Raw genomic sequence first — 23,951 nt, forward strand, 5'->3', positions numbered from 1 at the left:
GTCTCAAAAAAAAAAAGAAAGAAAGAAAAGGCCTGGCGCGGTGGCTCATGCCTGTAATCCCAGAACTTTGGGAGGCCGAGGCAGGTGGATCACATGGTCAGGAGTTTGAGACCAGCCTGTTCAACATGGTGAAACCCCGTCTCTACTAAAAATACAAAAATTAGCCGGGCGTGGTGGCGTGCACCTGTAATTCCAGCTACTCCGGAGGCTGAGGGAGGAGAATTGCTTGAATCCGGGAGGTGGAGGTTGCAGTGAGCCAAGATTGCGCCTCGACACTCCAGCCTGGGTGACAGAGCGAGACTCTGTCTCAAAAAGAAAAAAAAAATTGTACTGTGTAACATTTGGAAAAATAAAAAACATTAAATAGTAATGTACATGTACATTTCACAATTAATTCCGGGACAAATACAGATAGGCACATGCTCCTCAGCCTATGCAGGGACTATTTTATTTCTCATGGACATCCTCTCCCAACTGCATACTTCTCCTTTGCTACTTTAGCCTGACACCTAAGACATGACTAGGAGAGAATGCGAGGCTTATTTTCTGGGGACAATCGCCACCCTCTTCCTCGCGCTCTCTCTTTTCTGTCTGTCCCTGGTTTCCCCTTCTGCGTCTTCACATCCCTCCACTGCTCTTACGTTCTCGTGTTTCTCACGCCCTGTGTCATGGCCTCCTTCGTCTTCTCCCGCTCTGTCTCTGTCTCCCGCCCGGCCTGGGGTGCCCGGCCGCATCCTTGGACCACCCTGAGTCCCTGCAGGCCGCCCTGAGGCCGGGGTGGCTTCCGCACGGGGTCTCTGCCCAAGGCCGTTCTCTGCCAAGGAAGTACCGTGGCCGTCCGGGGAGCCCAGAAGGGCTGTAGACCCACGGGGACCGGACCTGGTGGGCGGACCTCCCTCTGCGTCCCCCACGGGACAAGCACGGGGCCCCGACGGCCTCCGCGTCCCCGACGGGATGGACGCCCCGGGCCACCGCGCGTCCCCCACCCACTTTCCGGCCTCGCTGGATTCCCGGGACCCCCTCACAGACAAAGCCTGACTCGGGGGCGGCTTTGGGAGGAACCGCACCGGACACTCCCCTCTCGCTGCCTCTCAGTCTGGGTTTCTGTGGAGCGCGTCTCCCTGTCCCTGTGCCTGATCTCTCCATGTCCACCTGTCCCTCCGTTTCCACTCCGGTCAGCTCCTCAGCTTGTCTCTGACCGCCTCCCTCCCCAGATCCCGGGAGTCCCAGGATCCCTCAAAGACCGGCGTGCTGCGGCCTGCACTGAGGGCGCCCAGGCCCCTGGGTCCCTCCTCTGAGGACCGACCCTCGGGCGGCGCCGCTTCTCACGCCCGCAGGGGGCGCTGTGGGGCGGAGCGTCAGCCGCGGCCAGGCGCCGGATCCCAGCATGCACTGCGCCCGACCGGCGCTGCGTTTGGCTGCCACCCGAGTTATGCCTGGGAGTCGGGTTGGGGCGGAGCGGAGGGGAGTCCGTGCGCTGCAGGGCCGGTTCCCGCGGAGCCGTAGGAGACGGTCGGCGTTGCCAGGGCGGGGCGGGACGGCAGGGGCCATGGCGGAGCCGCCTCGGGTAAGCAGGCTGGCCTGCATGGACGCCCGGTTTTGGGGTCGTGGTGGGTCCTTGGGTTCCGGGCTACCCCGCGTCCTAGGGTCGCCGTGGGTGCCCGCGGTGCACGGGTTGGACGGAGTCTGCAGGCCGCTTCGGCTGGGGGTGTAGATTCAGGGCCCTCCGGTGAGCCGATGGCCTCTGCTCCTGCGGCTTGTCCGTAGCTAAACACCTGGACAAAGCCAGGCGTGGACCGAGACCGACCTAGGAGCGGGGCGGAGCCTGGGCGAGGATGCCTGGCGGGCGGGGAGCGGACGGCGGAAAGGATAGAAAGGTTTGGGGCCAGAGGTGGATGTTACAGGTCAACCAGTTTCACACCATAGTCACAGAAATCAGAACAACTGTTCCAAAAGATTTAAGATTCCGAATGGTTGAAATGGTGTTTGGCGGGGGCTTCAGTGTCAGAATTTATATTCTAGCGTGGTTTGTGTTGAGTATAAGATGATACGTTGGGAGGAGTAGAGGATACAAAAGATGAAGTTAGTGGTTTCTTTTTTTTTTTTTTGAGACGGAGTCTCGCTCTGCCGAATCGAGGTTTAGAGGGTATTTTATCTTGTAAACTTTTCTGTTTAGGATTTTTGCTGATTATTAAATGAATTAGACCGGGCGCTGTGGCTCACGCCTGTAATCCCACCACTTTGGGAGGCCGAGGCAGGTGGATCACCTAAGATCAGGAGTTCGAGACCAGCCTGGCCAACATGGTGAAAGCCCATCTCTACTAAAAATAAAAAAAACTAGCTGGGCATGATGGCGGGTGCCTGTAACCCCAGCTACTCGGGAGGCTCAGGCAGGAGAATTGTTTGAACCCGGGAGACGGAGGTTGCAGTGAGCCGAGATTGTGCCATTGAACTCCAGCCTGGGCAGCAAGAGCGAAACTCTGTCTCCAAAAATACATACCTATCTATATATTTGGGGAAAGGATATAAATAGCCAAATCACAGACCTGAAAAGAAAATGATTAATGAATAAAAGAATGGATTTTAAAACTTGGGACATTCAGGCCAGGCACGGTGGCTCACGCCTGTAATCCCAGCACTTTGAGAGGCCAAGGTGGGCAGATCACTTGAGGTCAGGAGTTCAAGACCAGCCTGGCCAATTCGGCGAAAACCCGTCTTTACTAAAAAATACAAAAATTAGCTGAGTGTGGTGGCAGGCGCCTGTAATCCCAGCTCCTCAGGAGGCTGAGGTGAGAGAATTGCTTCAACCGGGGAGGCAGAGCTTGCAGAGGGCAGAGATGGCGCCACTGCACTCCAGCCTGGGTGACAGAGCGAGACTCGGTCGCAAAAGCAAGAAAGACAAAAAAAAGCCTGGGCGACATGGTGAGACCCCTCTCTAAAAAAAATTAGCCAGGTGTGGTGGCATATCCCCGTGGTCCCAGCTACTCGGGAGGCTAAGGCAAGAGAATCACTTGAACCCAGGAGATCAAAGCTATGGTAAGCTGTGTTGGCACCACTGCACTCTGGCCTGGGCAACAGAGTGAGACCTTGTTTCAGAAAAAAAAAAAAAAAAAAAACAAAAACCCTAAAAGAACTACCTGAAATGTGCTAGTGGAAGTAGACATAGCAAGGATTGCAGTTTGTGAGCTATTGTGAAGTGGTGAAAGGAAGGTTATCTGAAATGAGATGGAAAGTTGTTGGCCGGGCGCGGTGGCTCAAGCCTGTAATCCCAGCACTTTGGGAGGCCGAGACGGGCGAATCACGAGGTCAGGAGATCGAGACCATCCTGGCTAACACGGTGAAACCCCGTCTCTACTAAAAAATACAAAAAACTAGCCGGGCGAAGTGGCGGGCGCCTGTAGTCGCAGCTACTCGGGAGGCTGAGGCAGGAGAATGGCGGGAACCCGGGAGGCGGAGCTTGCAGTGAGCTGAGATCCGGCCACTGCACTCCAGCCTGGGCGACAGAGCGAGACTCCGTCTCAAAAAAAAGAAAGTTGTGACCCCAGAGGTGAATAGGTAGGGGTTATAACACAGGGTAATCTGATGTTTGAAGTGTGTTGGACGTGTGCATTTTGTGTATGTCTATGCAGCTTAGTTCTATTTGTTCACATAGTACAGTTTCTCACCCTTGCCTCTACTAACATCCTGTGCTGGATAATTTTCTGGTTTGCGGGCTGTCCTGCACATCGTAGGTTGTTTATCACTATTCTTGGCTGCTGCGCACTAGATGCCAGTAGGCCGCCCCGCTTCCCCATATTATAACAATAAAAAATGTCTCCAGGGGACAAAATTGTTCTGATTGAGAACCACTAATCTAGTGTTTCTTATAGACAGAATAAGCAATGCTTATGTGCAAATATATATTACAAATATTTTGTAATATATTGTCTCCTAATATATCAATCATGTTGGAATAAATTCACGTTTCAAAACAAGCATTATAGCAGAAATGACTATATTTCCTTAAACTTAAAATAATGAATTTCTGATTTAAATGCTGCTACATCTGCAGTTTGGATATTTGTCCCTAAACCTCATGTCAAAATTGGACTTGCAGCTGGGCACAGTGGCTCACGCCTGTAATCCCAGCACTTTGGGAGGCTGAGACAGGTGGATCACCTGAGGTCAGGAGTTCAAAATCAGCCTGACCAACAAGGTGAAACCCCGTCTCTACTAAAAATACAAAAATTAGCCGAGCATGGTAGCAGGCGCCATCTACTCGGGAGGCCAAGACAGAATTGCTTGGACCTGGGAGGTAGAGGTTGCAGTGAGCTGAGATTGCGCCACTGTACTTCAGCCTGGGTGATGGAGCAAGACTGCATCTCGAAAAAAAAAAAAAAAAAAAAAAAAAAAATTGGATCTGCAGTGTTGGAAGTGGGCTCTAATGGGAGGTGTTTAGGTCATGGGGGGTGGATCCCTCATGAATTGTCTTGGTGCTGTCCTCTATTAGTTCCTGAGGGAGCTGGTTAAAAAGAGCCCAACACATCCCCCTTTCTGTCTTGCTTCTTCTTGCCCTTGCCATGTGATCTCTGCACATGCCAGCTCACCTTTTTTTTGTGTGAGATGGAGTCTGGGTCTGTCACGCACGCTGGAGTGCAATGGTATGATGTCGGCTCACTGCAACCTCTGCCTCCTGGGTTCAAGCAATTCTCCTGCCTCAGCCTCCCAAGTAGCCGGGATTACAGGCCCCTGTCACCACGCCCAGCTAATTTTTGTATTTTTGGTAGAGACAGGGTTTAACCATATTGGCAAAGCTGGTCTTGAACTTCTGACCTCAGGTGGTCTGCCCTACCTTGGCCTCCCAAAGTGCTGGGATTACAGGTGTGAACCACAGTGCCCAGCCCCCTTCACCTTCCACCATGAACATAAGCTGTCTGAGGCCTTCACCAGAAGCAGATGCTGGTGCTGGGCTTCTTATACAGCCTGCAGAACTGTGAACCAAATAAACCTCTTGTCTTTAAAAATTACCCCACCTGGCCGGGCGCGGTGGCTCACACCTGTAATCCCAGCACTTTGGGAGGCTGAGGCAGGTGGATCACGAGGTCAGCAGATGAAGACCATCCTGGCTAACAAGGTGAAACCCCATCTCTACTAAAAATACAAAAAATTAGCCAGGCACGGTGGCTCAAGCCTGTAATCCCAGCACTTTGGGAGGCTGAGACGGGCGGATCACAAGGTCAGGAGATCGAGACCATCCTGGCTAACACGGTGAAACCCCGTCTCTACTAAAAAATACAAAAAACTAGCCGGGCGAGGTGGCGGGCGCCTGTGGTCCCAGCTACTCCGGAGGCTGAGGCAGGAGAATGGCGTGAACCCGGGAGGCGGAGCTTGCAGTGAGCTGAGATCCGGCCACTGCACTCCAGCCTGGGCGACAGAGCCAGACTCAGTCTCAAAAAAAAAAAAAAAAAAAAAATACAAAAAATTAGCCGGGCGAGGTGGCGGGCGCCTGTAGTCCCAGCTACTCTGGAGGCTGAGGCAGGAGAATGGCGTGAATCTGGGAGGTGGAGCTTGCAGTGAACCGAGATTGCGCCACTGCACTCCAGCCTGGGCAACAGAGTGAGACTCTGTCTCAAAAAAAAAAAAAAAATTACCCCACCTTGGTGTTCCTTTACAGCAATACTAAACAGACTAAGACAAATTTAAAGGAGTCATTAGAATTTTTAAAAACTCAACTCTAAATTTCATAATGAATATAACAAAAAGATGGGAGGCCCTACCCAGAGCAGTCCAGCAAGAGAAAGAAATAAAAGTCACCAAAATAGAAATAGAAGAAGTCAAGCTATCCCTGTTTGCAGACTGCATGATTCTATATGTAGAAAACCCCATAGCGTGCCCAAATGCTCCTTGATCTGATAAACACCTTCAGCAGAGTCTGAGAATACAAACATCTGTGTACAAAAATCAGTAGCATTCCTATACACCAACAACATCCAAGCTAAAAGCCAAATCAAGAATACAGTCCCATTCACATCTAGTCAAAAATGCCTAGGAATACAGCTAACCAAGGAGGTGAAAGATCTTTACAACAAGAATGACAAAATACTACTCAAAGAGATCAGAGATAACACAAAGGGAAAAACATTTAATGCTCATGGATAGGAAGAATCAATATTGTTAAAATGACCATACTACCCAAAGCAGTTTCCAGATTCATTGCTATTCCTATCTAACTACTAATGACAATTAGAAAAAAAACTACGTTGCTGGGAGTGGTGGCTCACGCCTGTAATCCCGCTTCGGGAGGCCAAGACGGGCAAATCATGAGGTCAGGAGTTCAAGACCAGCCTGGCCAATATAGAAACCCCGGACTCAAGCAGTTCTCCCACCTCAGCCTCTCAGGTAGCTAGGACTACAGGCATGTGCCATGCCCTGCTAGTTTTTGTGGATTTTGTTACTGTTTTGGTAGAGACGGGGTTTAGCTATGTGGCCCAGACTGTTCTCAAATTCCTGGGCTCAAGCAATTCATTCACCTTGGCCTCCCAAATTATTGGGATTACAGGTATGAGCCAGTGTCTGGCTGAAAAAACTATTTTAAAATTCATATGTAACCAAAAAAGAGCCCAGACAGCCAAGGGAGTCCTAGGCAAAATGAACAAAGCTGGAGACATCACCACACTACCTGACTTCAAACTATACAAGGCTACAGTAACCAAAACAGCATGATGCTGGTAAGAAAACAGACATATAGACCAATGGAACAGAATAGAGAGCCCAGAAATAATGCCACACACCTACGATCATCTCACACCTACGATCGTCTCATCTTCTACAAAGTCAACAAAAACAAGCAGTGGGAAAAAGACTCGCTATTTAATAAATGGTGCTGGGATAACTGGTTAGCCATATGCAAAAGACTGACACTGCACCCCTTCCTTACACCTTACACTCAACTCAACGTGGATTAAAGACTTAAATGTAAAACCTAAAACTATAAAAACCCTGGAAGATAACCTAGGAAATAGCATTCTGGACATAGGCCCTGGCAAAGATTTTGTGATGAAGACTCCAAAAGCAACTGCAACAAAAACAAAAATTGACAAATGGGACCTAATTAAACTAAAGAGCTTCTACACAGCAAAAGAAGCTATCAGCAGAGTACACAGACACTCTGCAGAATGGGATATTTGCAAACTATGCAACTGATAAAGGTCTAATATCCAGAATCTACGGGGAACTTAAATTTACAAGCAAAAAACAACTGCATTAAAAAATGGGCAAAGGACATGAACAGACACTTCTCAAAAGAAGACATACACATGGCCAACAAGCTCATGAAAAAATGCTCAGCATCACTAATCATTTGAGAAATGCAAATCAAAACTGTATCAGGGCCGGGCACGTTGGCTCATACCTGTAATCCCAGCACTTTGGGAGGCCGCGGCGGGTGGATCACGAGGTCAGGAGATCGAGACCATCCTGGCTAACACAGTGAAACCCTGTCTCTACTAAAAATACAAAAAACTAGCCCGGCGTGGTGGTGGCGCCTGTAGTCCCAGCTACTTGGGAGGCTGAGACAGGAGAATGGCGTGAACCCGGGAGGCGGAGGTTGCGGTGAGCCGAGATCGTGCCACTGCACTCCAGCCTGGGCAACAGAGCAAGACTCCGTCTCAAAAAACAAACAACCAAAAAAAAAAAAAAAACTGTATCAGAGTAGCTATTAAAAAGTAAAAAAAATAAAGTTACAGAGAAAAGAGAACACTTATACACTGCTGATAGTAATGTAAATTAGTTCAGCCATTGTGGAAAGCAGTTTGGTGATTTCTCAAAGAACTGAAAGCAGAATTACCTTTTTTTGTTTTTTTTTTGAGATGGACTTTTGCTCTGTTGCCCAGGCTGGTGCCATCTCGGCTCACTGCAACCTCTGCCTCCGGGGTTCAAGCGATTCTCCTGCTTTAGCCTCCTGAGTAGCTGGGATTACAAGCACGTGCCACCACACCCAGCTAATTTTTTGTACTTTTAGTAGAGACAGGGTTTCTCCATGTTGGCCAGGCTGGTCTCGAACTCCTGACCTCAGGTGATCTGCCCACCACGGCTTCCCAAAGTGCTGGTATTACAGGCGTGAGCCACCGCGCCCAGCCAAAATTACCATTTGACCCTGCAATCCCATTATTGAATATATACCCAAAGGAATATAAATTGTTTTGCATAAAGACACATGTTTGCATATGTTCATTGCAGCACTATTCACAATAGCAAAGATGTGGAATCAACCTAAATGCCCATCAATGGCAGACTGGATAAAGAAAATGTACATATGCACCATGGAATACTATGCAGCCATAAGAGAAAATCATATCTTTTGCAGAAAGATAGATGGAGCTGGAGGCCATTATCTTAAGTGAGATAACACAGGAGTAGAAAACAAAGTGCCGTTCTCGCTTATAAGGGTGAGCTGAACACTGAGTATATATGGATACAGAGCAGGGAATAACAGACACTGGGGCCTACTTGAAGGTGGAGGGTGGGAGGAGAATGAGGACTGAAAAATTACTTACCGGGTATTATGCTTATTACCTGAGTGATGAAACAGTCTGCACACCAAACCCTCACAACACGCAATTTACCTATATAGCAAACCTGCACATATAGGCCTGAAACTAAAATTAAAAAAAAAAAAAAACAAACTTTGGCCAGGCGCAGTGGATCATGCCTGTAAATCCTAGCACTGGGAGGCCAAGGTGGGTGGATCACCTGAGGTCAGAATTTCGAGACCAGCCTGGCTAATGTGGCGAAACCCCGTCTCTACTAAAGATGAAAAAATTAGTTGGGCTTGGTGGCTGGCGCCTATAATCCCAGCTACTCAGGAGGCTGAGGCAGGAGAGCCGCGTGAACCCCGGGGAGCAGAGGTTGCAGTGAGCTGAGATCGTGCCACTTCACTCCAGCCTGGGCAAAACAGCAAAACTCCGTCTCAAAAAAAAAAAAAATATATGACTAGACTGGCTGGGCGTGGTGGCTGACGCCTGTAATCCCAGTGCTTTGGTAGTCTGAGGTGGGCAGATTGCCTGAGGTAGGAGCTCGAGACCAGCCTGGCCAACATGGTGAAACCCCGTCTCTACTAAAAATACAAAAAAATTAGCCCGGTGTGGTGGCATGTGCCTGTAATCGCAGCTACTCCGGAGGCTGAGGCAGGGGAATCGCTTGAACCAGGGTGGTGGAGGTTGCAGTGAGCTGAGATCGTACCACTGCACTCCAGCCTAGGCAACACAGTGAGAGTCCATCTCAAAATAAATAAAAATAAAAGATGAATAGGCTGAGCACGGTGGCTCATGCCTGTAATCCCAGCACTTTGGGAGGCCAGGGTCGGTGGATCACTTGAGGTCAGGAGTTGGAGACCAGCCTGACCAACATGGTGAAACCCCGTCTCTACTAAAAATGCAAAAAAATTAGCCAGGTGTGGTGGTGCACACGTAGTCCCAGCTACGCAGGAAGCTGAGGCAGGAGAATTGCTTGAATCTGGGAAGTGGAGGATGCAGTGAGCTAAGATCACGCCACTGCACTCCAGCCTGGCAACAGAGAGAGATGCCGTCTCAAAAAATAAAAAATAATAATAAAGTTGAAACAAGATACACTTTAATACCCATAGAAAATAAGGATATATGGCAATAACAATGGTAGTTCAATAAAAGGTGGAATGTATGCTTATGTAATTAGAGTGTTTTAAACTAACAAATATATAATTTACGTACTCCTAGTTGTGAGCCTCAGGAAGTATCCATTTATCCCGTCAACCATAATAAACACAAATATTAAACAATACTAAACATTTGCATACATTGCATTTTTTCTTTTTTCTTTTTTTTTTTTTTTTTTTTTTTTGAGACGGAGTCTCACGCTGTTGCCCAGGCTGTAGTGCAGTGGCGCGATCTCGGCTCACTGCAAGCTCCGCCTCCCGGGTTCCCGCCATTCTCCTGCCTCAGCCTCCCGAGTAGCTGGGACTACAGGCGCCCGCCACCGCGCCCGGCTAATTTTTTGTATTTTTAGTAGAGACGGGGTTTCACTGTGGTCTCGATCTCCTGACCTTGTGATCCGCCCGCCTCGGCCTCCCAAAGTGCTGGGATTACAGGCTTGAGCCACCGCGCCCGGCCACATTGCATTTTTTCTAATGCAGTTTTTAGAAAAGCAATAAAATTCAAAACCAATTGCTGGTAACTCTTAGTCTTCTGCTTCTGGGGAGGCCTCAGAAGACTTACAATCATACGGTCTTCTCATGGCTGGAGCAGGAGAGAGGCAGCGAAGGGGGAAGTGCTACACACTTTTAAACAACCAGATCTGGTGAAAACTCACTATCATGAGAACAGCAAGGGAAGTCCGCCCCCATGATAAGGTCACCTCCCACCAGGCCCCTCCTCCAACCCTGGGGATTACAATTCAACAGATTTGGGTGGGGACACAGCCAAACCATATCAAGTGTATGCCTAGGCATTTTATTGTTTTTTTCAGCCATTGTAAAAGGTACTGAGTTCTTGATTTCTCAGCTTGGTCGCTGTTGGTGTATAGCAGTGCTACTGATTTATATACATTAATTTTGTTACCTGAGACTTTGCTGAATTCATTTGTCAAATCTAGGGGTCTTTTGGAGGAGTCTAGGGTTTTCTAGGTAGAGGATCATATCATTGGCAAACAGAGATAGCTTTCCAATTTGGATGCCCTTGATTTCTTTCTCTTGCCTGACTGCTCTGGCTAGGACTTCCAGCCTTACAAATTAATGTAAATTAAAATACTGAAATACAATTTGCCACCCCACATTGGCAAAAAATAAGGTTTGAGAACATCTTGTGCTGGCAAAGGTGTAAAGAAACAAGAAGTCTCATGTTAATAGCAAGGGTAAATGTGCTGGATTCTTTTTGCAAGGCAATCTGATGTTATCTATTAAAACTGAAGATGTGTATCCTCTTTGATTTAATAGTTCTCCTTTTTAGATTTTATCCTGCAGAAATAAAAGCACTAATACATAGGAAGCATATGAGAATACTGTAATTTTTTTTTTTTTTTTTTGAGACTGAGTCTCGCTCTGTTACCCAGGCTGGAGTGCAGTGGCGTGATCTCTGCTCACTGCAACCTCTGCCTCCCAGGTTCAAGCAATTCTCCTGCCTCAGCCTCCCGAGTAGGTGGGATTACAGGCGCACGCCACCACACCTGGCTAATTTTTGTATTCTTAGTAGAGACGGCGTTTCACCATGTTGGTCAGGCTGATCTCGAACTCCTGACCTCGTGATCTGCCTGCCTCGGCCTCCCAAAGTGCTGGGATTACAGGCATGACCCACCGTGCCCAGCTGAATACTGTAATTTATAAGGGAAATGGAAACAATATATGTCCCATCAGTGGGGTATATCTACTCATGAAATGTAAGTGCGAGTTTACCAAAAACATGAGTTTGCCTCAATGTATATTATTGACCTGGAAAGAGCTCTGTGACATATTAAGTGAATGAAGTTACAAAGTGATTTGTTCCCATTTTGTAAAGAAAATAATTCCATACTCTACATATGTATATATACTTTGAACAAGCATAATGAAATGTGGAGCGGGGGATGTAGTGGTTAACAGCAGAACGATGTAATTGGAGTAGGGGAAGGAGTAGTTCTCCAGGAAGAAGTTGCTGAACAACCAGAAACATGTGTCCACTGCAAAAGTCTTTTAAATTAACAAGGAGAAGGAGCTGGAGTTATTTTGAAGCAATCATGAATGCATGTGTCTTATGTCTACAATTTCAGCTACCTCTGACTTTTGAGGATGTTGCCATTTATTTCTCGGAGCAAGAATGGCAGGATCTAGAGGCATGGCAGAAGGAGCTTTACAAGCATGTGATGAGAAGCAATTATGAGACTCTCGTCTCTCTAGGTAAGACCTGTTCACCTTTGTGGGTAGGTCATGGAACTGGACAGTGTAAGGGGTCACAGTCACTTGATGCTCCTGTTTCTCAGGTAGCAAGATTTCTCAGAAATTAACTCAGAAAGGTATTTTTACCCTGCAATCTATTGTTAATACTTTGGTCAACATTGTTAATCCTTACTCAAGGGTAGACATTGTTGCATGAGAATATTTGAGCAATGTAAGGTGGTCCGGGTGACTAAATATTATTTATGAGGGGCCTTTAGTCATGACTTACTGTCAGGATGCCATGATTGTCCAAATAGGAGCATACCTAGCGCACATTTATGAAGTGTTCTGTATATCTTTAACCTAAGATATCCCTACCTCACAACTTTTACAGTGGGGTCTGAATACTTCAGAAAAGCTATTTTTGAAGGGTATACAATGAAATGTTTGTTTTTTTGAGATGTAGTCTCACTCTGTCACCCAGGCTGGAGTGCAATGATGCAATCTTGGCTGACTGCAACCTCTGCCTTCTGGGTTCAAGCAATTCTCCTGCCTCAGACTCCTGAGTAACTGGGACTACAGGTGCGTGCTGCCACGCCTGGCTAATCTTTGTATTTTTAGTAGAGACGGGGTTTCACCATGTTGGCCAGGATGGTCTTAACCTCCTGACCTCATGATCTGCCCACCTTGGCTTCCCAAAGTGCTGGGATTACAAGGGTGAACCACAGCGCCAGGCCTGAAGTGTTTTTAAGAGTAGCTGTCTCTGCTGGGTGTGGTGGCTCATGCCTGTAATCCCAGGACTTTGGGAGGCCGAGGCGGGTGGATCACGAGGTCAAGAGATCAAGACCATCCTGGCCAACACAGTGAAACCCTGTCTCTACCAGAAATACAAAAATTAGCTGGGTGTAGTGGTGGGTGCCTGTAGTCCCAGCTACTTAAGAGGCTGAGGCAGGAGAATCACTTGAACCCGGGAGGCGGGGGTTGCAGTGAGCCGAGATTGTGCCACTGCACTCCAGCCTGGCAAAGAGTGAGACTCCGTCCCCCCCCAAAAAAAATGTCACCACACCTGGTCCCTGTTTCATTCTTATCTCCACATTCAGTTAACCACGTGAAGGCAACCACTTTTAATCATTTTTGTTTTAGTTTTTAAAGTGGCTTCCTCCAATCTATGCGTACAGTAACACTCGATTTATCGAGTTTAGACAGCATTCATTAATTACTATGAAAAATTAGGTGTTAGTTCACTTATACAATCCCTCTTCTATCTTCTCCCCAGTTTTTGAGCCTCTGTTGGTCAGCTTTATAATTTAAAATAATATGTTTAAGATTCTAGATTGTATTCCATCAGTTTCATCTCTTGACTCCTTCATTATATAAAGATAAGATAATTAGTTCTCTATTACTTCCCTTCATCTCTTCTGCCAGTTGATGACAGCCATACCACTCCCTTTATACTGCGAAGCGTCTAGTATTTATATTCTGTTCTGTTACCATAGTGAACTTTTGCAGGCTGTATGTATGGATTGTTTCTAAAACATATAACTGAAAACATTACATTATTTTCATTATTACTCAAGAATCAGTTACAGTAAATGAATCTATGGTGACAAAAATATAATTCTATGCCATTAACCCTGTGCCAGCCTAATAAGAATGTTCCAAGCATCAAGATCAAATGGATTCTCTTTTTTTCATTCTTATCAGTTGTTCAAAATTATGCTACATTTTGGCCGGGTGTGGTGGCTCACACCTGTAATCCCAGCACTTTGGAAGACTGAGGTGGGTGGATCACTTGAGGTCAGGAGTTTGACACCAGCCTGGCTAACATGATGAAACCCTGTCTCTACTAAAAATGCAAAAAATTAGCCAGGCGTGGCGGCAGGCGCCTGTAGTCCCAGCTACTTGGGAGGCTGAGGCAGGAGAATGGCGTGAACCTGGGAGGCGGAGCTTGCAGTGAGCCGAGATAGCGCCACTGCACTCCAGCCTGGGTGACACAGCGAGACTCCGTCTCAAAAAAAACGAAATACAAAAAATAGCTGGGCATGGTTGTGCATGCCTGTAATCCCAGCTACTTGGGAGGCTGAGGGAGGAGAATTGCTTGAACCCAGGAGGTGGAGGCTACAGTGAGCCGAGATCGCGCCACTGCACTCCAACCTGGGCAACAGTGAGATTCCATCTCAAAAAAAAAAAAAAAAAAAAAAAAAAGACAAAATTATGCTACATTTTAATTTGTTTCATTGTTGGGCCATGACTGTTTCTCATGCTTTCATCATATCCTTGTGATTATCCATCATCATCATCATCATGTTGCCCAGGCTGGTCTCGAATTCCTGAGGTCAAGTGATCCACCTGCCTTGGCCTCCCCAAGTTCTGGGATTACAGTCGTGAGCCACTGTGGCCGGCTAGGAGAACACCCATCTTTTTAATCTAATAGTCAGTCACATGGATCTTTCTGCCTTTTGTCAATTCTCTCCCCAAATCAATCTGTAGATTCAAAGCAAGTCCAGTCAGAATCCCAATAGTGCTTTCTGTGGAATTTGATAAGCTGATCCTAAAGAACATGGGAGAACCAAGACAAGAATAATGAAGACAGTCTTATGGAACAAGATGGAAGGTGACTGATTGTCTTTTTTTTTTTTTTTTGAGACGGAGTCTCGCTGTGTCTCCCAGGCTGGAGTGCAGTGGCGTGATCTCGGCTCACTGCAAGCTCCGCCTCCCGGGTTCATGCCATTCTCCCGCCTCAGCCTCCCGAGTAGCTGAGACTACAGGCGCCCGCCACCACGCCCGGCTAGTTTTTTGTATTTTTAGTAGAGACGGGGTTTCACCGTGTTAGCCAGGATAGTCTCGATCTCCTGACCTCGTGATCCACCCGCCTCGGCCTCCCAAAGTGCTGGGATTACAGGACTGATTGTCTTAATCAGATAGCAAGACTTATTATGTGGTACTATGTCAGAGATAGTAAAACATCTGATAGCATCGTGTGTTGTCAAGATGTGAAGCAAAGTGAACATTCCTACTCTCTTGAGATTGTCAGTCAGCACAGCCACTTTGGAGAGCAATTTGGTAACATACAGTAAAGTTGAAGACATACTTATCCTATGATACAGCAATTCACTTCAAGAACTGTCAGTGCTTATGTGTGTATTCACAGAGGCATGCCAGGGAGCAGAAGAAAAAGACAGACTGTGATATATTCATATAATCAAAGACTATCAAACAAATGAAGCCAAGTGTTCCAAAATGGAGAAATTTTAAAAATATAGTTTGAGGAGAGAAGAGCAAGTTGCAGTACGATGTGGTATGGTCTATGTAAAGTTTTCTTTTTTTTTTTCAAGATGGAGTCTCGCTTTGTTGCCCAGGCTGGAGTGCAATGGCGCAATCTCGGCTCACCGCAACCTCCACCTCCCAGGTTTAGCGAGTCTCCTGCCTCAGCCTCCCAAGTAGCTGGGACTACAGGCACGCACCAACACGCCGGGCTAACTTTTGTATTAGACAAGGTTTCACCATATTGGCCAGGCTGGTCTCGAACTCCTGACCTCATCTTCCTCCTGCCTCGGCCTCCCAAAGTGCTGGGATTACAGGCATGAGCCACCATGTCCGGCCTGGTCTGTGTAAAGTTTAAAACCAGCAATATAGGCTGGGCACGGTGGCTTATGCTTGTAATCCCAGCACTTTGGGAGGCTGAGGCAGCTGGATCACCTGAGGTCAGGAGTTCGAGACCAGCCTCACCAACATGGAGAAACCCCATCTCTACTAAAAATACAAAAATTAGCCAGGCGTGGTGGCGCATGCCTGTAATCCCAGCTACTCAGGAGACAGGCAGGAGAATCACTTGAACCCAGGAGGCAGAGATTGCGATGAGCTGAGATCGCACCATTGCACTCCAGGTTGGGCAACAAGAGCGAAACTTTGTCAAAAAAACAAACAAAACAAAAACCCAGCAATATTTTATTTATACATATATATTTTAAAATAAGAACATACATAGGAATAATATATACCAGATTCAGATCCAGAGTAGTGCTTCCCTCTGGAGAGGGATATACAGGGGCTTAAACTGTATAATGTCTCATATCTTTAAAAAACCTGAAGTAAACTGGGCATGGTGGCTCATCCCTACAATCCCAGCACTTTGGGAGGCCGAGGTAGGAGGATATCTTGGGCTTAGGAGTTTGAGATCAGCCTGGACAACCTAGGGAGACCCTGTCTCTACAAAAAATTTAAAAATTAGCTGAGCACGGTGGCTCTCGCCTGTAGTCCTATCTATCAGGAGGCTGAGGGGGGAGGATTGCTTGAGCCCAGGAGGTTGAGGCTGCAGTGGGCTGTGACTGCACCACTGCACTTCAGCCTGGGAGGCATAGCGAGACCCTATCAGAAACAAAAAAACAAAAAACCTGAAGTGTGTCAGCATGCTAGGATTTGACAAAGTTAGATGGCATCCAGGTTTTTGTATATTTTTCTCCTTCTCCATGTGCCAGAAATATTTTTAATAAGTTAAACCACTGGCCAGATGCGGTGGCTCATGCCTATACTTGCAGCACTTTGAGATGCCAGGGTCGGGTAGGGCTACTTGAGCCCAAGAGTTTGAGGTTAGCCTGGGTAACATAGTGAGACTGCATTTTAAAAACTAACAATAATAATAATAATAATAAAATAGCCAGTGTGGTAGCTCTTGCCTGTAGTCCCAGCTACTCAGGAGGCTGAGGTGGGCAGATCACTGGAGCCCAGGAGGTTGAGGCTGCAGTAAGCTGTGGTCATGGCCACTGCACTCCAGCCTGAGAGACAGAGTGAGACCGTATCTAAAATAATGGTAATAATAGCTTAAAGCATTATTTTAACGCCTTTTGACCACGTTTTTGCCGTAACCAACTTGCTTTAAAATTGGACCCTATGATTTGGCTTTTATTAAATCACTATTAAGAATATTGAGGCCGGGCACGGTGGCTCACGCCTGTAATCCCAGCACTTTGGGAGGCCGAGGTGGGCGGATCACGAGGTCAGGAGATCCAGACCATACTGGCTAACATGGTGAAACCCCGTCTCTACTAAAAATCTAAAAAATTAGTCGGGCGTGGTAGCGGACGCTTGTAGTCCCAGCTACTCGGCAGGCTGAGACAGGAGAATGGCGTGAACTCGGGAGGTGGAGCTTGCAGTGAGCCGAGATCGCGCCACTGCACTCCAGCCTGAGCGACTGAGCCAGACTCCATCTCAAAAAAAAAAAAGAATATTGAAGGCTGGGCGCAGTGGCTCACGCCTATAATCCCAGCACTTTGGGAGGCCAAGGCAGGCAGACTACTTGAGCACAGGAATTTGAAACCAGCGCGGCGAAACCCCTCTCCACTAAAAGTGCAAACATTAGCTTGGCCTGGTGGTGTGTGCCTGTAGTCCCAGACTGAGGGTGAAGAATCACCTGAGCCCAGGAAGCTGAGGCCACAGTGAGCCATGATTGCACCACTGCACTCCAGCCTTGGCAACTGGAGTGAGACCCCATCTCAAAAAAAAAAATTAATTAATTTAAAAAAATACATATAGCATTAGCCATTTTGTTTTTGGACAAAATACAGCATTGCTAAATGTGTGGGGACCATGACAAAATTAAAACAACATACCTGATCTAACATGCCCGGACAGAAGCATTTGTAGGATGTGTAGGCAGTTTTTTCATCTTTGTGTAAACCTGTTTTTGTTTTGTTTTTTTTTGGACATGTTGTTCTCATACTTTGTCCCAGGAGTGAATGTTGAGAAATTTAGAAACTTAGTGTGCTTTCAATTCAGGAAGCCAAACTACCTTGTCTGACTTCTCTGTGCAGATGATGGACTTCCAAAACCAGAACTGATATCCTGGATTGAACATGGGGGAGAGCCCTTCAGGAACTGGAGAGAATCACAGAAATCAGGAAACATAATTTGCTCCTCTGGTGATTTGCCTTTTGATCCAGGTTTTCAGGAACAGCTGTTTTGGGGTGAGTATTAAGAAATCAGGGCCCCGACCTTAAGACATCGTGTTCAGATTTGTTTCCCTTCTCTGATCTTGTCATCCTGTTTGGGCGAGCTGAAGTTTGATGAGTCTTATCTGCTAGATAAAGGCAGTAAAGCGTAACAGTTAGGAATGTGGGTTCTGGAGTCTCTATGTCTGGATCTTGCTTTTTCTTGGTGACCTTGGGCAAATTATTGTACCTTTGGGTAGTTTAATGCCTGATCTATAAAATGAAAGTACCCATGTTACAGGATTGAATTGGTTAATACATATAGTGTTAGGCCAGGCGTGGTGGTTCAGGCCTGTAATCCCAGCACTTTGGGTGGCCGAGGCAGGCGGATCACTTGAGGTCAGAAGTTCCAGACCAGCCTGGCCAACATGGTGAAACCCTTTCTCTACTAAAAATACAAAAAAATTAGCCGGGCATGCTGGCAGGTGCCTGTTATCCCGCTACTCAGGAGGCTGAGGCAGAAGAATTGCTTGAACCTGGGAGGCAGAGCTTGCAGTGAGTGAGCTGAGAATACACAACTGCACTCCAGCCTTGGCGACAGAGCACGTCTCAGTCTCAAAAAAAAAATGTATATATACACACACACGTGTGTGTATATATGTATATGTATATATGTGTATATACATGTATATGTGTGTATACGTATATATGTATACATATATATTGAGAGAGAGTTTATATAGTAAGAACTCAGCAGAAACTGGTTATCCAGATTTTTTTTTTTTTTTTAAAGACACAGGATCTTGCTCTGTCACCCAGGCTGGAGCACAGTGGCATGACCATAGCTCACTGCAGTCTTGAACTTCTGGCCTCAAGCAGTCCTGGCCTCAAGCAGTGCTCCCACCTCAGCCTCCCAAAGTGCTGGGATTATAGGTATGAGCCACCATGCCTGGCCCATGGTTATCCAGATCTTCGTGACTAACATGGCTTCCTTCCCAACTAGAGACTGTTATCTACTTGAATACTTCAATCTGAGCTCTTCTCTTTCATTTCTTGTCATGATGAAAAGAGTCAGAGACTTCTGGATTCTTTTTTTCTTTCTTTTTTTTTTTTTTGAGACGGAGTCTGGCTCTGTTGTCCAGGCTGGAATGCAGTGGCTGGATCTCAGCTCACTGCAAGCTCTGCCTCCCAGGTTTACGCCATTCTCCTGCCTCAGCCTCCCGAGTAGCTGGGACTACAGGGGACCGCCACCCCGCCCGGCTAGGTTTTTGTATTTTTTAGTAGCGAGGGGGTTTCACTGGGTTAGCCAGGATGGTCTCGATCTCCTGACTTCGTGATCCGCCCGTCTCGGCCTCCCAAAGTGCTGGGATTACAGGCTTGAGCCACCGCGCCCGGCCAACTTCTGGATTCTTAAAATACAGAATGAAGGCCGGGCGCGGTGGCTCAAGCCTGTAATCCCAGCACTTTGGGAGGCCGAGACGGGCGGATCACGAGGTCAGGAGATCGAGACCATCCTGGCTAACACGGTGAAACCCCGTCTCTACTAAAAATACAAGAAAATTAGCCGGGCGAGGTGGCGGGCGCCTGTAGTCCCAGCTACTCGGGAGGCTGAGGCAGGAGAATGGCGTGAACCCGGGGGAGCGGAGCTTGCAGTGAGCCGAGATCGCGCCACTGCACTCCAGCCTGGGGCACAGAGCAAGACTCCGCGTCAAAAAAAAAAAAAAAAAAAATACAGAATGAAAAAGTCAAACAGGAGCATCATTTCAAGAAATCTTGTCAAATAGTTTTAGTTTTTAGGTGCTTCTTTTGAAAGTGAAGGTTTTCCCCCACAAATTACTTAACTTCTACCATCTATTAATTATTCCAAGAAACCTTCTTGAAACATTGGCAGAAATGGGAGCAGGGACGGAGGAATAAGCCCAAGCCTTGCTGCCCGAGACAGGATGGCTCAAGGATCACATACAACTGTGGTATTAGGGCTCCAGCTCGGGACTCCAGGTGTGTCTGTACATCAGAATGGGATACATTGGCGTTCCTGAAGTCATGAGAGCAGTCAACACTTACAGAGTACATGCCCTGTGCCAGGCACCATGCTAAGCTCCTCATGCACATTAGCTCATTTAATTCTCACAGTAATCTTATGTACTTTTGTTTCCATGTTTTTACAAAGGAGCTGGAGCCAAAAGAGATTAGCTTGACAAAGGTTACACAGTGGACAGATAGGATTCAAAACCAGGTAGTCCGATTCCAGAGCTTACACTCTATATTTGCAACCTATATTTTCCTTTCTTCAATGTTATCCAAAGATACGTCTCTTCAGTTTAGTTTCAGCAGACTCAACAAACTCACTTGGGGCCATGAGACAGACCACACTGCATGGTTGGGTAGCTCAGTGGAAGAAACTGAGTTCCCAGGCCTCCACAAGGCACTCTTATGGGTCACTTGACTGTGAGAATCGTTAGTAGTGCTGCAGACAGGAATACCGACTGAATTTTTGTTTTCAATTGCAGGAAGCCAGCAGGCTGTGAATTCAAGAAAAACTAAAAGCCATTTCCAATTAGATCTTCTTGAGAGCCAGTGTTCCTTTGGATCCTTTGTTTCCTTGAGGTCTGACCGAGGCATCACCCTCAGGAGCCCACAGAGGCACAACGCCAGGACTCCTCCGCCACTAGCCCGCGGCCCCAGTGAATCTACCCTAAAAGAACTCCCAAGTCCCAGAAATCTGGATCTTCCTGGTTTGCGGGACGTCCCTGCCTGGGAGAGCACCCAGCACCCTTATCCTGTCTCCGGGGAAAGCTGTTGGGCGAACAACCATTTAGTAATGCACCAGAGGGGCCAGTCAAAGGACCGACCACATAGGGCCTGGGAGAAATTCAACAAGAGGGCGGACACGCAGATGCCGCGGAGCAGCCCTCGGGTACAGAGGCACTTCCGGTGTCGCGTGTGCGCCAAGAGCTTCCGCAGGAAGCTGTGTCTGCTGAGCCATCTGGCGGCTCACGCGGCGAGGGTTCCCTTCCAGAGCGCTGACGGTGAAATGTGCTTCCGACATGAGCAGGCCCATCCCAGCCACCGCCTCCCGCATCAGGGGGAGAAGCCTGCCCAATGTACCCCGTGCGGCATGCGCTCCCTCCCGGTGGACAGCACGCAGGCTCGCCGGTGCCAGCAGAGCCGGGAGGGGCCGGCCTCTTGGAGAGAAAGCCGCGGGGCCTCCAGCAGTGTGCACTCGGGAGAGAAGGCAGGCTCGCGCTTGGCGCAAGAGGAGAGCGGCCACCAACAGGGGGACACAGAGGCTCAGCAGCACCTCGCACCGGCGCCCTGCTCTTGCTCGGAGTGTGGGGAGCGCTCCCCTACGAGCACCCTCGCCTGCCACTGCAGGGCGCATACTGGAGAAAAGCCCTTCCAGTGTCCCCATTGCAACAAGCGTTTCTGCCTGCGCCGCCTGCTGCAGGTCCACCAGCACGCGCACGGTGGGGAGAGACCGTTCTCCTGCAGGAAATGTGGCAAGGGCTTCGCCAAGCAGTGTAAACTCACGGAGCACATTCGAGTCCACAGCGGAGAGAAGCCTTTCTGGTGTGCCAAGTGTGGCAGGAACTTCCGTCAGAGGGGACAGCTGCTGCGGCACCAGCGGCTGCACACGGACGAGAAGCCCTTTCAGTGCCCAGAGTGTGGGCTGAGCTTCCGCCTGGAGAGCATGCTGAGAGCCCACCGGCTCCGGCACGGCGGGGAGAGGCCGTTCTCCTGTAGCGAGTGTGGCAGAGGCTTCACCCACCAGTGCAAGCTCCGTGAGCACCTGAGGGTGCACAGCGGGGAGAGGCCTTTCCAGTGCCTGGAGTGCGACAAGCGCTTCCGCCTGAAGGGCATCCTGAAGGCCCACCAGCACACGCACAGCAAGGAGAGGCCGTTCTCGTGTGGGGAGTGTGGTAAGGGCTTCACCAGACAGTCCAAGCTCACGGAGCACTTGCGCGTGCACAGCGGGGAGAGACCCTTCCAGTGCCCAGAGTGCAACAGGAGCTTCCGCCTGAAGGGGCAGCTGCTCAGCCACCAGCGCCTGCACACCGGAGAGAGGCCCTTCCAGTGTCCGGAGTGTGACAAGCGCTATCGCGTGAAGGCCGACATGAAGGCCCACCAGCTGCTGCACAGCGGGGAGATGCCTTTCTCCTGTGAGTGCGGCAAGGGCTTTGTGAAACACTCGAAGCTCATCGAGCACATCAGGACGCACACGGGAGAGAAGCCTTTTCAGTGTCCCAAGTGTGACAAGAGTTTCCGCCTGAAGGCGCAGTTGCTCAGCCATCAGGGCCTGCACACAGGGGAGAGGCCTTTCCACTGCCCTGACTGTGGCAAGAACTTCCGGGAAAGGGGACACATGCTGAGGCACCAGCGCATCCACAGGCCCGAGAGGCCCTTTGCCTGTGGCGACTGTGGGAAGGGCTTCATTTACAAGTCTAAGCTTGCAGAGCACATCAGAGTACACACAAAATCCTGTCCTGCTCCAAATGAACTGGACATTAAGAAAAGGCTCAGCCAACTGTTTGCAATGATAGAGGCCGACTGGAGTTGAGGCAGAGTGGGACATCCAAAGCGTTGAGCAGGAGTGGTATTGCCCGGGAATCCACCGCAACAGTAGCCAGACCTGCTGGTAGACGGGTTTTAGGAGCAGGTGTCCTTCTTTGAGCAAGAGTGTCATACAAGTTAGGAATATGAGGAACCACAAAGGATTTTCTCTTCGGAAACATTACCAATTATATTTCTTTTTTTTTTCCAAGACGGAGTCTTGCTCTGTCACCCAGACTGGAGTGCAGTGGCGTGATCTCGGCTATATTGGAAAAGAGAGCATTATAAAACAAGGACATAATATGAAAAGCACGGCATCTGCAAACAAAAATAATTTCTACGAGGTTATATGTGATTGCTAAAAAATTTTTAAGAAAAAGTGCACACAGAAATCCAGATAGCATGTGATTACCTTTTTGTATTTATATAAAAATATATCTGTGTAATTACAAAGAAGTTCTGACATTTTATTTTTTTATTTTTATTTTTATTTATTTATTTTTGAGACGGGAGTCTGGCTCTGTCGCCCAGGCTGGAGTGCAGTGGCCAGATCTCAGCTCACTGCAAGCTCCGTCTCCCGGGTTTACGCCATTCTCCTGCCTCAGCCTCCCAAGTAGCTGGGACTACAGGCTCCCGCCACCTCGCCCGGCTAGTTTTTTGTGTTTTTTAGTGGAGACAGGGTTTCACCGTGTTAGCCAGGATGGTCTGGATCTCCTGACCTTGTGATCCGCCGGTCTCGGCCTCCCAAAGTGCTGGGATTACAGGCTTGAGCCGCCGTCCCCGGCCTAAGTTCTGACATTTTAAAAAGTGATTGTTATAAAAGTAAATTTAGGTCAGGCACAGTGGCTCATGCCTGTAATCCCAGCACTTTGGGAGGCCGAGGCAGGAGGATCATGAGCCAAGGAGTTTGAGACCAGCTTGGGCAACATGGCAAACATTTAATGATATATTCTATAGAATGGCAAAAATTACTAAAATACTAAAAATACAAAAATTAGCCAGGCATGGTGGTACACACCTGTAGTCCCAGCTACTCGGGAAGCTTAGGTGGGAGGATCGCCTGAGCCCGGAGAGGTTGAGGCTGCAGTGAGCAATGACGGTGCCACTGCACTCCAGCATGGATGACATAGCATGACACCATCTCAAAAAAAAAAAAAAACAAATTTAGTATCTCCCAAAGGAAGCTTGGTAAGTCTTTTTCTTTTTTTTTTTTTTTTTTTTTTTTTTCTTTTTTTTTTTTGAGACGGAGTCTTGCTCTGTCACCCAGGCTGGAGTGCGGTGGCCGGATCTCAGCTCACTGCAAGCTCCGCCTCCCGGGTTTACGCCATTCTCCTGCCTCAGCCTCCTGAGTAGCTGGGACTACAGGCACCCGCCACCTTGCCCAGCTAGTTTTTTGTATTTTTTTAGTAGAGACGGGGTTTCACCGTGTTCGCCAGGATGGTCTCGATCTCCTGACCTCATGATCCGCCCGTCTCGGCCTCCCAAAGTGCTGGGATTATAGGCTTGAGCCACCGCGCCCGGCGGTAAGTCTTTTTCATTCTCTTTAGGATTTATAGAATATAGCCTGGCATGGTGGCTCACACCTATAGTCCCATTATTTTGGGAGGTCAAGG

General features: G+C 48.1%; 2 protein-coding genes across 3 annotated transcripts in view; both read left to right on the forward strand.

Moving 5' to 3' along the window:
- PDIA4 (protein disulfide isomerase family A member 4) overlaps positions 1 to 23,951 on the forward strand; it is a 415,254-nt gene that overhangs the window by 326,494 nt on the left and 64,809 nt on the right. The window lies entirely within an intron of this gene.
- Positions 1,441 to 22,787, forward strand: ZNF786 (zinc finger protein 786). Of its 2 annotated transcripts, none has more exons than XM_050785811.1 (4): positions 1,441 to 1,567; positions 11,755 to 11,881; positions 17,671 to 17,823; positions 20,298 to 22,787. In XM_050785811.1, the coding sequence occupies exons 1-4, from the start codon at positions 1,550 to 1,552 to the stop codon at positions 22,343 to 22,345; spliced, it is 2,346 nt and encodes a 781-aa protein (XP_050641768.1). In that variant the 5' UTR covers positions 1,441 to 1,549; the 3' UTR covers positions 22,346 to 22,787. The 2 variants fall into 2 exon arrangements, with proteins under 2 accessions (XP_050641768.1, XP_050641769.1); XM_050785812.1 differs by lacking the exon at positions 1,441 to 1,567 and adding an exon at positions 14,351 to 14,474 and having other exon boundaries at positions 11,799 to 11,881.

The sequence above is a fragment of the Macaca thibetana genome, chromosome 3, assembly GCF_024542745.1.
Source record: "Macaca thibetana thibetana isolate TM-01 chromosome 3, ASM2454274v1, whole genome shotgun sequence".
NCBI classification, from domain to species: Eukaryota; Metazoa; Chordata; class Mammalia; order Primates; family Cercopithecidae; genus Macaca; species Macaca thibetana.

Excerpts from the sequence above, each read along its gene's own strand:
- ZNF786 (XM_050785811.1), top strand. Across the intron at positions 11,882-17,670 it reads TGAGACTCTCGTCTCTCTAG|ATGATGGACTTCCAAAACCA; the intron begins GTAAGACCTGTT and ends TTCTCTGTGCAG. Across the intron at positions 17,824-20,297 it reads TCAGGAACAGCTGTTTTGGG|GAAGCCAGCAGGCTGTGAAT; the intron begins GTGAGTATTAAG and ends TTTCAATTGCAG.